The sequence below is a fragment of the Corylus avellana genome, chromosome 2 (assembly GCF_965113065.1).
Source record: "Corylus avellana chromosome 2, dhCorAvel1.hap1.2, whole genome shotgun sequence".
NCBI classification, from domain to species: domain Eukaryota; kingdom Viridiplantae; phylum Streptophyta; class Magnoliopsida; order Fagales; family Betulaceae; genus Corylus; species Corylus avellana.
Window position 1 is genome coordinate 18,489,770 of NC_142491.1, and position 18,267 is coordinate 18,508,036.

The 18,267-nt window shown below is 37.9% G+C and overlaps 2 protein-coding genes and 1 pseudogene across 2 annotated transcripts; all 3 read left to right on the forward strand.

Moving 5' to 3' along the window:
• Positions 1–1,623: 1,623 nt before the first annotated feature.
• Positions 1,624–5,230, forward strand: LOC132167951 (putative amidase At4g34880; annotated as a pseudogene).
• Positions 5,231–8,816: 3,586 nt separating this feature from the next.
• LOC132167473 (putative amidase At4g34880) lies at positions 8,817–13,005 on the forward strand. The gene is made up of 5 exons (XM_059578463.2): positions 8,817–9,641; positions 10,571–10,785; positions 11,770–12,012; positions 12,097–12,295; positions 12,442–13,005. Exons 1-5 carry the CDS (start codon positions 9,093–9,095, stop codon positions 12,835–12,837), a joined length of 1,602 nt encoding a protein of 533 aa, XP_059434446.1. The 5' UTR covers positions 8,817–9,092; the 3' UTR covers positions 12,838–13,005.
• Positions 13,006–14,530: 1,525 nt separating this feature from the next.
• On the forward strand, positions 14,531–17,864 carry LOC132163759 (putative amidase At4g34880). The gene is made up of 5 exons (XM_059574134.2): positions 14,531–15,131; positions 15,457–15,671; positions 16,578–16,820; positions 16,929–17,127; positions 17,271–17,864. The coding sequence occupies exons 1-5, from the start codon at positions 14,580–14,582 to the stop codon at positions 17,661–17,663; spliced, it is 1,602 nt and encodes a 533-aa protein (XP_059430117.2). The 5' UTR covers positions 14,531–14,579; the 3' UTR covers positions 17,664–17,864.
• Positions 17,865–18,267: the final 403 nt, after the last annotated feature.

An 18,267-nucleotide genomic window follows, 5' to 3' on the forward strand; every position in this document is an offset into this window, starting at 1 on the left:
TAGCACGGCGTGCACACGATCCATTCTATATTGTTGGTATGAGTACATTTATGTTGCTCATTTGATTTTTGGGCGCGGAAAATTGGAAAAAAAAAATGGCAATCAAGTATCCAGGCTCTTTTCTCTTTCCACCGTTGATCTCGGTGCTAATCATCGCTAGTATATTCTTCTTCAGCACAATCGACGGGGAGGATTTCACGATCAAAGAAGCGACCATCAAGGAGATTTGGCGGGCCTTCACCGAAGACAAGCTCACATCAAGACAATTTTTCAGAGCTCTAGAGCGAAAACATCTCTCAATATTTTCGCTCTAGAGCTCTGAAAAATTGACTTCAAAGTCGGAGTGCCTTTAGTTAAACGACCGATGGTGTATTGGCCACTTGTTCCCTCTTTTACAGGTTTTGAAGAAGGCTCAATCAAAATGTGCAAATGTTGAATCTTGCGAGATCTATCAATAAATTATTATTTTGTCATGTTGACATCACAATTTAAGTTGTCGCTAATTAAACAATACATTTATTGAACATAGTCCAAACCCAATAAAGCGAGACATGAAACCTCAAACACAAGCAATAAAAAGAATAGTTTATCCAAACAAATATGAACAAATTCACCGGAAATGGACGGCAAAAGCTATGAATTAGTCAGATGCCATCTCTTATATGATGAGAAAGAAATGCTAACTTGTTTTTATATATAACATGGCCAACTTTCTTTTCGAATATTCTTGGAATGCTAGGTTCATCATGCCAAAATGCAGAGAAATGACCAGCTCACTATTTTATTGTTGTATTTTCGCTTTTCCCATATAACTTTGTTGTTGTATTTTGCTATAAAACCTTTTTTCATGTTTGTTTGTTTGTGTTTTTGTTTAGAGTCCTTTGTTTTCTTCTCAAAATAAATATATTAACAAATAACTAAAAATACAAAACTGTTATGTTAACAAACGTTGTGCCTAACATAGTCTGTGAAGTACGCTCAAGCATTTCTCCAATCCTTCCTCCTTGATCATCAATGGGAATGAGGCTATATATAACCCCATTTTATGGGTTGAGGCATTAGAGAATTGAACAAAAATTTGAGTGATTGCATGTATTAGGCAATGATAATCGCTCTCTCATTGTGTGTTTTCTAGTGTTCTTAGACTAAGTTTTTTGAATATTACTCTACTCATTCTAGTGGTGTACTCCACCGCTAGAAAGAAGAAAATACTAAAGAATTACATGGAACAACAATAGAATAATTCGAGACACTGCTTTATTCTACTTTACTAATTTATTTTCGAACAAAAACACTCATTACAATATAAAAATTATTTTCACATTTACGTCACATCAAAATACATTTTCATGCCAAAAAAACACCTAAAATACGTACATTAACAAATATTTCCTCTTTTTAACTATAAAGAATACAGTGTTTCATTAATTAAGCTTAAACTTTTCTCTTTTGATTCATAACTAGGGTACAAATGAAGCATCCCAAATTTCTTGCATGTTTTGATTAGGCTTTTGCCTGTGATTGTGACTATATATACTATGACCATTTCTAATAGAATCCAAACCCAAGTCCAAAATTGAAATTTTGATGAGTCGACTCAGTGAGCCAGCATCGCAATACTGCATGGCCACCAATGGCAGCTCTCCTCTAGCCTTTTCTCTTTTCCTATCACTTCTTCTGCTTCTCCTAGCCATATTATCATCTAGGTCACACATTATCACAGGCGATGGCTTCTCAATCAGAGAAGCAACCATTGGCGAGCTCCAACTCGCTTTCAAGCAAAACCAACTCACCTCGAGACAACTCGTTGAGTTCTACATTGGAGAGATCCGGAGACTCAACCCGGTCCTAAATGGGGTCATAGAGGTGAACCCGGATGCTCTATACCAAGCCGATAAGGTTGACCACGAGCGCAAGGCCAAGGCGCCTGGCTCGCTCTCTGGGTTGCATGGCATTCCTATCTTGCTGAAGGATAACGTTGGAACAAAGGATCAGCTGAACACCACGGCTGGCTCGCTCGTGTTGCTTGGCTCGGTTGTACCTCGGGATGCCGGTGTCATGACCAAGTTGAGAGAAGCCAGGGCCATCATAATGGGGAAGGCTAGCTTGAGCGAGTGGGCTAATTTTAGGTCGCTCAATGCTCCCAATGGATGGAGTGCTAGAGGTGGCCAGGGCAAGGTAAGTCTAAATACAACTTAATTCTTGTGGGCTTGCAAATAGCTTACAAAATTTGAAAATTCGATGCACCCGACATAAAATTAGTGAGTTAGGGTTGAAAAATCCAGTTAGAATTGATTTATATAATTGTTATATTCATGCTTCGACACTGATGAAAAAATGATGAGGAGCATAAATAATAGCGGAAATAAGAGAGAGAAAATAAGATAAAATAACAAAAGAAACTTATGCATGGGTGATTCGGTGTTAGACACCTACATCCACCACTCTGAATACCCATAAGAACTATATTATGCTCATTAACCTTCCTTTTCTTTTTTTTTTCTTTTCTTTTTTTTTCTTTTTTTTTTTTTTTTCTTTTTTTTCTATAATACAAAGGTTGTTATTTATAGCCTTATAGGGTAGTTAGTAAATACAAGTACGGTAATTAAATCCTATTGACTTGATTACAATCCCAATATTAGATTACAATCAACCCTTCCATATATTCTAACGGACACAATCTGAATCCAATGCCCGACATTTAGAACGGGCAATTTTAACATCATGACTTGCCAACCTGGCATGATTAATTCAACGCAAAATTAACAGTTTAGAGTGTGGGGTCTGATATATTTAATTAAATAGGTTGGATTATAGTTTACATATACAATCTTACAACCGTGCCTCGAGATGACCCGAAACGAACACATAAAGACGAATTGCTACCACTGCTGGTTTGCAATTATTTTCCCCTGGAAAGTAATTTCAGGGTTTACAATGTTAAATGCACGTTGACACTTAACAATATGATCATAATCCAAAATTTTATGCACAAATAGCATTATTTGAATCTCAGAACAGTTGATAAAGTTTGAAGTAATAATTTTTTGTGTAGAATCGTTATGTGTTATCAGCAGATCCTTGCAGGTCAAGTAGTGGGTCAGCAATATCAGTAGCGGCATATTTGGTAACAGTGGCGGTTGGGATGGAGACTGATGGGTCAATCCTATGTCCAGCCAGTTTTAACTCGGTAGTAGGCATCAAGCCAACCGTTGGGCTCACCAGCCGAGCCGGGGTACATCCCTGTCTCTCCCAGACAAGACACTATTGGGTGGGAGATGGTACACCGTTACACCGTACATCAATATTTCCTTTTATCAGGATAAAGAATGCTCAGTGCTTGATGAATCATTGAAATAATCTTCGCCAGTACTGATTAATTATAAATTGAGAAATTATACCATTGAAATAATCTTCGCTGGATTAATATTGGAATAGGCCCATCAACAGGACGGTATCAGATGATGTTTATGTTCTTGATGCCATTGTAGGTTTCGACTACAATGACGGAGCAACAAGGGATGCATTAAAGTATATTCCACGCAGTGGATATAAACAATTTCTGAAGGCTTATGGGCTCCAAGGGAAGAGATTGGGAATTGTAAGGAATCCCTTCTTCACTTATGGCAGTGGATCTCTCCAGGCTAAAGCTTTTGTGCATCATTTCCAGACTCTAAGGTAAGTAATTTTCAACTATGCTTAAAGTAGTAATTTAACATAGTATCATAATCAAATATCAGTTGTGATGCGCCGCCGGAGAAACTTTGATGTCTATGTCAGTTCCTTGGAAAAGAGCAATTTGATGAACAAAGCTCAATAATTCAGCCTAATTGAATATGTGAGAGAGATCTCTTTATACCTTGGTGCATGCGCCTATTTATAGGTTGAAGAATTGAGTTAGACTTGAACTATGTCTCCTTCTTTAACTTGATGTGGGGTCTTGAGAGTTTGAACTAGATTTGGGTCCTACTTTACTTAGTCTTGAAGTAGGACGGTTGTGTTAGATTCTTCAAGGAGTTCTAATTGGAGCTAGATTGAGACTCTTACTCCAATAATGCTTTCCTTAGATAAGGGAATAGAGATCCCTAGAATCTTTTGTAAGTGAATATTCCTCAGGAGGTGTTTGTCCTAGTATGTTTGACTACCCCAGGTGAGGTTTGTTCCGCATATGCTTGATTGCCCGGGAGGTGTTTGTCCCAGGGCATGTGTGTAATGGATGACTCTTGATCTTGGTATAAGCCCAATCCCAAGAATCTTGCTATCCGGGTCATGGGCTTGCTATTGGCCTTGAAGTCCAAGATTTGATAGGTCGATTGAGTGAAAATATTCGCAACAAATTCGAACTCCAAATCCACAATTCACCTCCCATTTCAATTAAATATATCACGCTACACCGATTAAAGAGGAGCACTTTAAGCTTACATATGAGAGTGAGTTTTATAATATAAACTGAATGATTAATTTACTTATTCTTAGCAGCTTAAACTTTGAGATAAGTGGTAGTTTAACAGTTAGACATGGACTCAATCTAATGTGCCGTTTTGAAGTACCATAAACTTTTTTTTTCTTTTTTGGCTATAAAGGCAAGGAGGTGCAGTTTTGATAGACAACTTGGAAATAGCCAACATTGATGTTATTTTGAATGCCACATTGAGTGGGGAGGCAACAACATTGCTAGCTGAATTCAAACTATCCTTGAATGCGTATCTAAAAGATCTGGTGGCTTCCCCAGTGCGAACTTTGGCTGATGTGATAGCCTTCAATGACAAGTTCTCTGATTTGGTAAGTTCATGTATCAATCAGCAAAGGTTTCCTTCATTTCTCTTGTATAATATTCCAGCCATGAATAAAGCTTCTTTTTTGATGCATGCAGGAAATGATCAAGGAATTTGGGCAAGATATACTTCTGGCAGCCCAAGTCACCAATTGAATTGGCAATACAGAGAAGGCAGCATTGCTTAATTTGGCAAAGCTGTCCAGAGATGGTTTTGAGAAGGTGATGAAAGACAAGAGATTAGATGCATTGGTGACTCCTGGTGAAGATGTTGCTCCTGTTCTTGCAATTGGAGGATTCCCTGCAATCAGTGTCCCAGCAGGGTATGATAGTAAGGGGGTGCCTTTTGGCATATCCTTTGGAGGACTAAATGGCTCAGAGCCAAAGCTGATTGAGATATCATATGGTTTTGAGCAAGCTACTAAGATTAGGAAGCCTCCTTCATTTAAACCATGAAGCTCTTGAATACCCTTCATTCACAGTACTCCAAGAACTTGTATTAGCACCTCTTAAGTAATCATTTAGTTTGGTTAATCCTTTGTATGTCATGATGATTGAACTATATCAATTACATGTAATGAAGTACTTACATATATATATGTTCTTTTGGGGTGGATTATGCACATTATTGAAATAATCTTTTAATTGGATGAAAGGAAATTGAAAGTTTAAAGCTGTAAATTGAGAGTTTTTAAATTTTGGGAGGTCTTCTCAAAACGCGTGGTAATTCAGGAGTCTAAAGTGAAGTTTCCTCGGATAAGAGAGTTCTCACGTGAGAATTTTCCGCCCAATTTAACAAAAAATGCTAACGGAACTTTTCAATGTTCGAGAGTGTTTGTAAATAGGATGTTAATTTGAGAAGTAAGTGTAGTTTTCTTATTATTTAGGGTTAATTACATTTACACCTAATTACATTATTATTATTATTTGCAATTTTTTCCCTTGATTTTAACAAAAGCAGCTTTTGTGCACGAAATTAAAATACAAGATCCCAAAGAAGCAGAAAAGGACAGAATAGAAAATAGATCAATCACACACGACACCAAGATTTAAATGGTTCGGCTTAACAAACCTACATCCACTAGCGGAGATGACCCGGAGGAAATTCACTATAAAAAGATGGAGTACAAAGGAGTAGGGAGAAAAACTACTCAAAGCCCAAAGCTCTAATACAACCAAATCTCACTCTCACACAAAAGAGAAAATTACCAGAAGAGAGAAGAACAACAAAAAAACACTCTCTTATTCTTTAAGTGCCTTATGGCACACCAAAGTGAGAAAGCTACGTGAGATGGCACAGATTTCTTCGTTATTGTGCTGGACTTCAAAGGCTAAAGCTATGTCCCTTTTATAGATGTTTGAAGTCGGCGTTTGGACAAAGGAGTTGCAATCCTTCTCCAACAAGGATTCAAATCAGAGTTAGCGCAGGAGTTCAAAACCAGTTCGTAAAAGGAGACTAAAGGCTTCAATTCCAAAAACCAATTGGACTTAAGAAAACAAGTGGCCGGGCCCCACATCCTAGACTTGATTTATTCAAGTCACTCATAATAATCTCCACCTTGACTTGAATTTCATCAAGTCCTCAATTGCAAATCTCCTCATGACGTCTCCTCCAACACCCTCACGGTCAATCACAAGGTACAAACAACAATCAAGTCCAAGCAACTCTTGAACTTGAGAACCAGAACTGGCATAGTCAACATATCCACTGTATTTTCCTTAGAGGCAATTTTCTCAAATGTGATATCTCCTTGTGTCACAACCAGATCACTAACATAATCTGAATTGATATACCCAATGACACTGGAACCAATACCACTGTCTTTGTCAAAGACTAAACTAACATCTGTACCACAGCGTAGATAACGGAGTATCCATTTCACTGCCGGCCAGTAAACCTTACAAGGAATAACAACACTGACTGCATGTGAAACATTTGGACAAATGTGCACCATAACATACATGCTGCTCCCAAACACACTAGAGTAAGGTACATGCGACATAAAACACTCCTCCTCCTCACTATGATGTGCTAACACTGCTGATAGTCTGAAATTATCTAGAGAAAACACATCAGTTGAATCTATCACCGCACTGCCTTAAAGAAAGTAGAGACCATCAATCTTGTTACATTCCATCACAACCAATGAGCCTTTACTAACCCGGATGACTCCACCTCCACCGGAATACTCGTATCCAAGGGAGTCCAAAGTGTCCAAAGAAATAAGATTTTTCTTCAAATCTGGTACGTGTCGAACATTCTTCAAAGTCCTAACAGTCCCGTCATGCATCCTTATTCTGACTGTACCACTACCAACAATCTTGTAAGGAACATTGTTTCCTATCATGACTAAACCACCATTGATTGACTCGTAGGTAATAAACCAATCCCTTTTAGGGGACATATGAAAAGTACATGCAGTATCAAGTACCCACTTGTCGTAAAAACGATCATCATAAATGAAAACTGCAAGAGCAAACTCTATATCCTCATAATTTTCTTCGACAACACCAGCCATAAAAAAGGAACTTGCCTTATCAACTTCCTCTTTATTTCTCAACTTCGGACACTCGGATTTATAATGCCCATACTTTTTGCAATAGTAACACTTAACTCTGTTCTTCGAGTTGGACTGCAATTGGCCTCTTCTATCTGAGTCTCTCTCACTAGATCAACCTCTAAAATTAGAGGAATTTTCCGAGCGACTCCTAACAAATAAACCATCAGCCTGATTGCCACTGCCTTTCCCATTCAATCTTGTCCTCAACTCCATAGAATTCAAAGCAGATTTAACATCAACTAAGGAGATGATATCTCTATCGTACAACATTGAATTAATGAAATTATCAAAGAACTCAGGTAGTGAGCATAACAAAATCAGGCTTGATCCTCATCATCAACTTTGATATCAATATTTTTCAAATCCATAAGAATTTTATTAAATTCATCAAGATGATCACAAAGAGGCATACCTTCCTACATCCTGAGGGTATATAACCGTTGCTTCGGAAATAAACGGTTGGTGAGAGACTTCTTCATGTACAAACTTTCTAACTTTTTCCAAAGTTCAGCGGCAGTTTCTTTATCGACAACTTCTCTCAAAACTCCATCCGAAAGAGACAATAAAATTTAGCTATGGGCTTTCTCTTCAAGTTCCGCAATTTCCTTCTTTAATGATGTTGATGGCATCTTGTCATCCAAAATTTTTGCCAAGCCTTGTTGTCGCAATAAAGCACGCATCTTGATACGCCAAAGAATGAAACTATTCTGACCATTAAATTTTTCTACTTCAAATTTTACAGAAGCCATCTTGCAAAATAAAGAACCTAGGTTTTGATGCCACTTGTTGTGCACATAATTAAAATACATGATCTCAAAGAAGCAGGAAAGAACATAATAGAAAATAGATCAATCATACACGACACCAGGATTTAAGTAGTTCGGCTTAACAAGCCTACATCCATTGGCGGAGACGACCCTGAGGAAATTCACTATCAAAAGATGGAGTACAAAAGAGTAAGGAGAAAAACCACTCAAAGCCCAAAGCTCCAATATACCAAAATCTCACTTTCACACAAAAGAGAAAATTACCAAAAGAGAGAACAACAACCAAAAAAAAACTCTCTTATTCTCTAAGTGCCTGCTGGCACACCAAAGTGAGAAAGGTAAGCGAGATGGCATAGATTTCTTCATTATTGTGCTGGACTTCAAAGGCTGAAGCTATGTCCCTTTTATAGATGTTTGAAGTCGGAGTTTGGACAAAGGAGTTGCAATCCTTCTCCAACAAGGATTCAAATAAGAGGCTATGTTTGGCAAAGGGCTGGATTGGACCGAACTCAAAAATAAAAAAAAATAAAAAAATCTTAAATTTAATTCTAATATTTTTACTTTTTACATCATATCAATCATTTTTTATTACGATTCAAATAAAAAAAATTGTTATAAAACAAATTTTTTCACTTTTTTATACAAAACATTCTTAATTTTTTCTTTCATATCCATCAAATCTACTACAGGATCATTCCACTTTCTTTTTTCATTCCATTGCCAAACACAGCCAGAGTTGGTGCTGGACTTCAAAACCAGTTCGTAAATGGAGACTGAAAGCTTCAATTCCAAAAACAATTGGACTTAAGAAAACAAGTGGCCGGGCCCCACATCCAAGACTTGATTTATTCAAGTCACTCACAACAGCAGCCCAGGTTGACTTTGATTCTGTAATAAAATCTGATTGGCCCCCTTGCATTAGTAAATGCTAAAATTTCAAGAACAAGAATCAGACAGATATCACTTTCAACGAACGCCGTGGAAGTGAAAATGCGGATCAACCATAGAGCGTCTCTCCTTTCCTCACCGTTGATCTCTCTATTAGTTCTCTCCGGCTTCGTCAACGCAATCGACGGCTCGCAATTCACCATCACCGAAGCCACCATCGACGACATCCAACGCGCCTTTACCGCAAACGAACTCACGTCGAGAGAATTAGTTGACTTGTACCTCGGCCAGATCGCGAGCTTGAATCCCCTGCTTCGCGGCGTGCTGGAAGTGAATCCAGACGCGCGGGATCAAGCGGACCGGGCCGACCGCGAGAGGGAGGCGGCGGCCACTCAGGGCCGTCGGTGCTCAGGAGAGCTTCATGGCATCCCGGTGCTGCTCAAGGACAGTATAGCCACTGAGGACGCGCTAAACACCACGTGTGGATCGTACGCGCTGCTGGGATCGAAGGTACCTAGGGACTCCGGCGTGGTCGAGCGGTTGAGAAGGACTGGGGCTGTGATCTTGGGAAAAGCCACTCTCTCCGAGTGGTACGGTGTTCGGTCGACAACGATTCCTAATGGCTGGTGTGCTCGTGGCGGACAAGGCGTGGTCGGTATTTCTTTTTCAGCAAGTGGATGAGTTATCTTTGTTTTATATATTTGTTTATCTTCGGTTTTTGTTTGGGCTAGAGTTCGGATCCCTCAATTTTTTAAAATAAGAGAATTTTATATTTTAAAATTTGAGCGCTCGATTACCTTTAACAATCCAAGTAAATGAAGTCTACAATTATTTATGTATCAGTAACAAACTTCTGAATTTATTTGGACCAGTAAATGTGATGGAGAGCTCATATTTAAAAAAGTTTGAGAGGATTTCAACTTGAGCAGTTAAAAGATTTTGTTTGAAATTGCGTTTGAAAAATAGAGTTTTTAAGTAAAAAAAAAAAAAAAATTGGCAAAAATTTCATTTTTAAACTTTTGTCAAAGTGTGTTTTAACTATTTTTAGGCTTTTTAGACCTTTAAAAGTGTTTTTAATTTTTTTTACCAAACGAATATTTTATTTTTTATTTTTTTCAAATGGATCTTTTATTGTTAAACACATTTTTAAGCTTCTCAAACGTACATCCAATTCATATGGATTTAGGTTGCCATACAATCCCTATCCGGATTGTAGGAGATTTTAGTAACTGTGAGAGGTTTCGACAGCCCACTTGTTTGGGAAAAAAAATTAGTTATAAATTGGTTTGTAGTATAATAATATTCCTTAACATATAAGAAGCATTTTTCTTTAAAAAAAAAATTATATGTGATTTTCACTTGTTATTTTAATAGTATTAACAAAAAAAAAAAAAAATTGTATTTCTCACGTGTTAAGAACGTCTAATAATTTAGATGAAGCTAATTACACCAAAAATGGTTTCTTTGGTGTAAAATTTCCAAAAATCGTTTTTATTTTTTTAATTTTTTTTATTTTCTTTCAAAAGGGTGCATTAGACTTGCACGATGTGTTTAATCATACATGTTTTGGGAACATGCAGAATCCTTATGTGGAATCGGGGGACCCATGTGGGTCAAGCAGTGGACCTGCAATATCAGTGGCTGCAAACATGGTATCAGTGTCACTGGGAACTGAAACCGATGGCTCTATCATCTGCCCAGCTGATCATAATTCGGTCGTAGGGCTCAAACCCACTGTTGGTCTCACCAGCCGAGCAGGCGTCATCCCAATCTCGCCCCGTCAGGACTCAATTGGGTAAACCACTCTGCTTTTAACATTTTCATAAACATTTGCTTTCCTAGCCCTCATATTAATATTTGATACCACAATGTTTTCTAGCTTGACATAACTTTGTATATCAGTATATGCCCATTTTGTATTTAGTGGATGGTGAAGAACTAGTTGATCGTACACCAAACTCTTAACTAAGAATTCCTGCTACACAAAAGGGAAGTAAGCTCAAAGTGTGCCATTTGGGTCCAGCAGGGTCACTTTGATACTTATATCAGTGTAAAGTAAATAGAGGAAGAAAAAGCATTTGTAACCCCAAATGATCCAGATTCCTTCTCCTTTAAGGATTGTTTCCTGTGCATAGTTGGTTGAAGGAGAGATTTGAGGTATACACTTTATGTCAGTAGTCTAGGAGGCAAGGGCTAAGATATAATAGATGCAGCTTCTGTTTATGTCATGTGTGCTCATTTCTCTAAATCAAACTGGGTCAGGTCAATTCTTCCAGATTTCATTGTCTGTGAATTGTCTTAGGGTTGTGCCGAAAATAGGCTGGTTTGGGCCGGTTTAATAGTTAGAAGAAGGCCGCCTCTGAAGGGCTTATAGTGTGGTATACTAGGTGACAATTTTTTCTTTTTCTATGCAAAAGGGTAAGAGGGAAGTGGACTAGTCGTGGAGACTCTACTTGGATGTGACCATAATAACTCATATCCGTTGGAGAACCAATGTCTGCCTAAATGTTAAGGGGCCACTATCGCTCCCACATGTGGTTTTAACCATAGCTTAATCTCAGTCGCATCAGAGTTCTAGTTGCATCAAATAGTAACCAACATTGCCCTGTGATTCGATTACAGGACCTACTCCTCACCTACCCTTTTTGCCCACACCATATGCAGAAGTAACCTTTTATGGTTATATTTTGGGCAGCAGTAAACAAAAGCATGCAAAAATGTGGATGCTTATTTTGGGCAGATGTTAAACTCACGAATTTTGATTGTGATGAAATAACAGGCCCATCTGCAGAACAGTAACGGATGCAGTTTATTTGCTCGATGCAATTGTGGGCTTTGATTCGAGGGATTATGAAGCAACAAAGGCAGCAGCTAAGTTCATACCTGCAGGTGGTTATAGACAATTTCTTAATCAAGATGGTCTCAAAGGAAAGAGATTGGGTGTTGTGAGGAATCCATTTTCAGACTCTTATAATGGATCCACTGCCATTCTGGCCTTCGAGCATCATCTCAATGTGTTAAGGTACTTTGATTCAGTAGCTTGAAAAAAAAACTTACTTAAATAAGTCCTCATACTTCCTGTTTTTTTATTTCTGTGCATATCAAGGCAAAGGGGTGCAACCATTTTGGATAATCTGGAAATAGCAGATATTGATATAATTATGGATCCCTCTCAAAGTGGCGAGCTAATTGCACTGCTGGCTGAGTTCAAGCTCTCCATTAATGATTACCTCGAAGAACTCATCAACTCTACCGTGAAGTCACTCTCAGACATCATTGCCTTCAACCTGAATAACACTGTCCTGGTAAGTTCATAGTTCATATAGAACCTCAAAGTCATTATACAAAGAAACTCGAAGACCCTTGTTTTGCAATCATTTGATATCTTGTTGCTTGGAAATTTCTGTCAATGTTTTTTTGGTTGGACATAATTCAGCATTGCCCATTGCAGGAAATGATGAAAGAGTACGGGCAGGATGAGTTCCTGGCATCGGAGATGACAACTGGGATTGGGGAGGAAGAGATAAAGGCAATCGAGATGATGGAATACTTGTCAAAATATGGCTTCGAGAAATTGATGAAAGACAATAAATTGGACGCAATGGTGACACTCGGCTCAGACGCTTCCACAGTGCTAGCGATTGGCGGTTACCCGGCAATCACTGTTCCCGCCGGGTATGAAAGCGACGGAATGCCGTTTGGGATCTTGTTTGGTGGGTTAAAGGGTACCGAACCAAAGTTGATTGAGATTGCTTACGCTTTTGAACAAGCCACAATGGCGCGGAGGCCTCCTCCGTCGCTGTCAATGGAAGAATTGATTAAAGAACCCCTCCCTGTGATTGTATAAGAGGTTTTGCATTTTTGGTGTCATTGTAACAAAAAGTAGACTAAGGTTTTCTCGTAGGTTTTGTTTGGATCCACTTACAGTTGAGAGATTATCAGTTCAAGAGCATTAAGCAAGAGGAATTGTATGACTAATTTGGCTAACCCTAAAGTTGGTCTTTTAGGTGGCTTTGATCCTTACAATTTATTTACACAAATTACGCGATTTAGGTTGTTTTTAGGTATCAAAACGCTTGAAAACCGCTACCTATTAAAAATGTGGCATATTATCGAGCTAACCCAAAAAAAAAAAAAAAAAAAAAAAAAAAAAAAAAATCTTCTAAAAAGGTTCCTCTTTATGTTTGTAGAGAGTTTATTCTTCATAAAATCAAAAGACAAGTTTTAGGTTAAATCTTTTTTACAACATAAAGAGCAAGAACGTGATAAAAATATAATATATTCTCAACTGAAATATATCACATTTGTAATAGGTGACATTTTTCCAAGAGGTAACTCAATCAGCTAGGACTACGCCAAATGAAGCGGAGGTCACTAGTTTAAATCTTTTCCACCCTCTTATGCGAACATGTCAAAAAATAAAAAATAATAGGTGACATTTTCAAGCGTTTCGATGTTTAAAAACGATCAAAATTGCATAATTTGAGAATTTACAATTTTTAAAAAAATTGTAAAGGATCCTAATTTGGTTAGATCGATAAATGCTAGAAATCAATAAGTTCTTCATATTTGGCCTATATTCCCTTACACTCAACCGTTGGATTTGTGGGGTCTACTATTGACTTATATGAGATTTACATAAGTGAACAAATCCAATAATTGATTGTAAGGGAATATGAGCCAAATATAAGGAACTTATTGATCCATAACATTTCTCGATTGGGCCACCCTAATGACTAGTGAATTGTACAAGGCTACGAGCTATGCTTTTTCCACTATTTTATGTGTTGTAACCATCTAAATTGTTCATTTTAAAACTAACAACTAAATGCTAGATTAGGGCTTTTGCACGGTGTGCACGCAATACATGGATCAGGATCCCCTCCAATTGAGGGGAAAATTGGAGATTCTCCAACTGTGAATCTTAACCTTCAATTTGTATCCAACAGTCCACATCACGCCACGTGTCCCACTTAAATTAAATAATAAAATATTAATTAATTTTTAAATAAAAATAAAAATAAAAATAATAATAAAAAATTAAAATAAAAAAAATAAAAAAAAAATGGGGTGGCAATCTACCCCCAAGGGCCAAAAAAATTTCAATTTTTTATTTGGCCATTTGGCCACTCTCATTGGCCACCCGGCTCACCCCCATGGCCCTTGGGGGTGGTTCGGCTACCCTCAAGGGCCAAATAAAAAGAAAATTTGAAATTTGTTTGGCCCCCGGCCACCCTCAAGAGCCATGGGGTGGCTTCGACTGGTCTAGGTAGCCGAAGCCACCCCTAGACTAGGGTGCTAGCCACCCCAATTTTTTTTAAAGTTTCTTTTCATTTTTTTATTTAATTTTTAATTTTTTATTATTATTATTACTTCTTTTTAGAAATTAATTGATATTTTAAGTGAGACATGTGGCGTGATGTGAGGGTTAAAAATGAGAATCTCCAATTTTCTCCTGAATTTGGAGGGGATCCGGATCGGGGATCCATTCTATATTGTTGGTATGAGTGCATTTATGTTGCTCATTTGATTTTTGAGCGCGGAAAATTGGGAAACAAAACAAAACAATAGGAAAAAAAAAAAAAAAAAATGCCAACCAAGTATCCAGGCTCTTTTCTCTTTCCGCCGTTGATCTCGGTGCTGATCATCGCCAGTATATTCCTCTTCAGCACAATCTACGGGGAGGATTTCACGATCCAAGAAGCGACCTTCGAGGAGATCCGACGGGCCTTCACCGAAGACAAGCTCACATCAAGACAATTGGTTGACTTCTACTTGGACAGGATCGAGACGTTGAATCCCCTGCTTCACAGCGTAGTGGAGGTCAATCCAGACGCGCGGGATCAAGCGGACGAGGCTGACTGGGAGAGAACAAGCAATCGGGACAGTTCGTCGTTGGGGGAGTTGCACGGCATCCCGGTGCTGCTCAAGGACACGATAGCCACGAAGGACAAGCTGAACACGACGGCTGGGTCGTACGCGCTGCTGGGCTCGGTGGTGCCTCGTGACGCGGGCGTGGTGGAGAGGTTGAGAACCGCTGGGGCTGTCATTTTGGGGAAGGCTAGTCTCACTGAGTGGTACTCGTTTCGTGCGTTGGGTCACGTTCCCAATGGTTGGTGTGCCAGAGCTGGTCAAGCGGCGGTCAGCCCGCTATCTCTCTCTCTGTGACAATTTCTTTTATATTTTTAAGAACTTTTCAGTATTTTGTTTTGCCAAATTATTAACTGACCCTCGAAGTAAACTCTAATCTCGTTTACTTTCCTCTTCTTTCTCAATCATTTTTGTAATTATTGCAATTATCAGTGTTATTAAATACTGAATGAATGATATATTGCATTTCGTTGGCATCCTCTGAAATTGGCCATCCTAATTTCTAGGTTCATTTTATGCATGTGATTTGGGTAGCCATGGATAACTCGAAAATCAATAATTGAAATAATCTGAGTTAAATATGGACAATGTGCAGAATCCGTACGTACCGTCAGGGGATCCATGTGGTTCGAGCAGCGGATCAGCCATTTCAGTGGCAGCAAACATGGTGGCAGTGTCCCTTGGGAGTGAGACTCATGGCTCCATCCTTTGTCCTGCCGATCACAACTCTGTTGTGGGGTTTAAACCCACTGTTGGACTCACTAGTCGAGCGGGCGTCATTCCCATTTTGCCCCGCCATGACACCGTTGGGTAACATCATATCTTGCTAACATATTTTTAGCCTGTTGTAGTTCTTACCATCCAAGTTTTTTTTTTTTTTTTTTTTTTAATGGGTAAGATAAAATCAATATATAGCTTAAGAAAATCATAAGAAAAAAGTGGAAATTGGTTAAAGAATTGGTCTGCTCCAATATCGTATTGACTCAAAGGCTAAGAAAGGGGCTGCGGAACGAACATCCAATAATTTTATATCAAATCACTCAAACTTGTGACTACTGCTGATATGTGTTAAGAGTATATTTGATTATCCTATATTATGTGATTTGATTGTATTAATTTCAGAGATTTGATTGTAATTAGATAAGTATGGTAAAACTATATCGAGAAATGTTGAATACAAATCTTTGAAATCAATATAATCAAATACCATAATATAGGATAATTAGATATACTCTAACAATATGAAACTTAACCACTCGCACTCATATAGTCATATATGTATAAGTAATGCTATAATATATATCTAGAAATGCAATTTTGTATTTCATTGTCCTTCTTTCATCCTTCTTCGCTCACATGGTATTGTCAATCCACTATTAAATTTTTTTTCCATTTTAAATAAATTAATTTAAATGTGAATTAACAATGCCACGTCAATTGGGAAGGACAAGAGAATACGAAATAACATCTTTCACTATATATTATACCACTATCTCAATATGCTGACATGGCATTGCCAATTCACCATTGAATTTTTTTTTTTTTTTTTTTTTGGTCTTTTAACAAGGGCTAATCTAAAGGTGGATATAACATTACTCTCATGCATATTTTGTATACATTACGCTGTTGCGCACATACACTGACATAAAGCACACACAAACACATAATATCTAGATTGTGCTGTAATGATTATTTCTTGTCCCAATGAAATCATAGGACCATAAGCAGGACAGTATCCGATGCAGTATATGTGCTTGATGTAATTGTGGGTTTTGATCCTCGAGACTATGAAGCAACAAAAGAAGCGGCCAAATTCATGCCTGTAGGTGGTTATAAACAATTTCTCAACCCAGATGGGCTCAATGGAAAGAGATTGGGGGTTGTTAGGAATCCATTTGTGAGCTCCTTAAATAAATCCTCTGTCATTCAAGCCTTTGAGCGTCATTTGAACACAATGAGGTAAAAAATAATTGTTCAAATCCAGTAATTCTTTGTGTTTCCTAAGTTTTTAAAAAAGGCTTTTAAATATGTACTCATGTCTTGTGGATTCTCTCCTTAACATTCTAGACAAAGAGGTGCAACTATAGTGGACAATCTTGAGATAGCAAATGTTAGTGTAATTCTAAATCCCGCACGAAGTGGGGAATTGACTGCAATGCTGGCCGAATTCAAGGTGACCTTAAATGATTACCTGAAAGAGCTTATCTCTTCTCCGGTGCGGTCACTTGCTGACATTATTGTCTTCAACCAAAACAACCCTGAATTGGTGAGCAGATGATTCTCATATTGCATTTAATTCAATGAAGTTGACTAGGAGATCGATTGGGTTGCATGTGATATATCGGTATCATTGTTGGAAAAAGATTGTATTAGTTTTCATGTTCTTTCTTATTATTTTGTTTAATGCAGGAGAAGACTGCAGAGTATGGTCAGGGCACTTTTATTGCATCAGAGAAGACAAGTGGTTTTGGAGAGAAAGAAAGGCAGGCAGTTGAATTGATGGAAAACCTGTCGCGAAACGGATTTGAGAAACTGATGATGGAAAATGAATTGGATGCGATGGTGACACCAGGTACGGGTGCCATTGCACTGCTGGCAATAGGAGGCCACCCGGGAATCACAGTCCCCGCTGGTTATGACAGTGATGGAATGCCATTTGGAATCTGTTTTGGAGGCCTAAAGGGTGCAGAACCAAAGCTGATTGAGGTAGCTTATGCTTTTGAACAAGCCAGCATGATGAGGCGGCCTCCCTTTTCCAAATCATTTGAAATGAATAACGAATTTCTCTTTGCAAGTTTATAGGAATTTTGTTGTTGTTGTGTTAAACTGATCGAGAAATTTCTGTTTAGTTTGAATGTATAAATAACTCTATTAATTCAAAGTCACTGTGAAAAAACAAATAAATAAAGCTTTTGTGCTTTGAATTTCCATATAGCAATGGCATTTTTTGATACAACTTCCAATTAGAATCACTGTAGCTTTTGATTTCCAATAATGTGTTAGAGGAGTTAGGGTTTGAGTCATTAGGGTTTTAGGAATAGTTTAGTTTTTATGGTATTTTCCTAATCCTATATAATAGGGATGCTTGTATTAAGTTGAATACGTTGTTGAATAATATAATAGCTCTCGCCTTTTGCGTCTAAACTGTTTATACAAATTTTAACATGATATCAGAGCCAAAAGGTCTGGGATCGAACCTTGACTTCATTAAATCATTCCCATTTAAATTAAATATTTCATGTGTTGGGTATCACCTATTAAAAGGGAGTTTGAGCTCACATGTGAAGGAAAGTATTAAAGTTTTGATTAAGTAATTAAATTTGTCTTTTCCTATCAGCTTAAGCTTTTGGGATAACTGGTAATTTAATACGGTATCAAAGTTTGTTTCGATTCTGGGCTAGTCTTT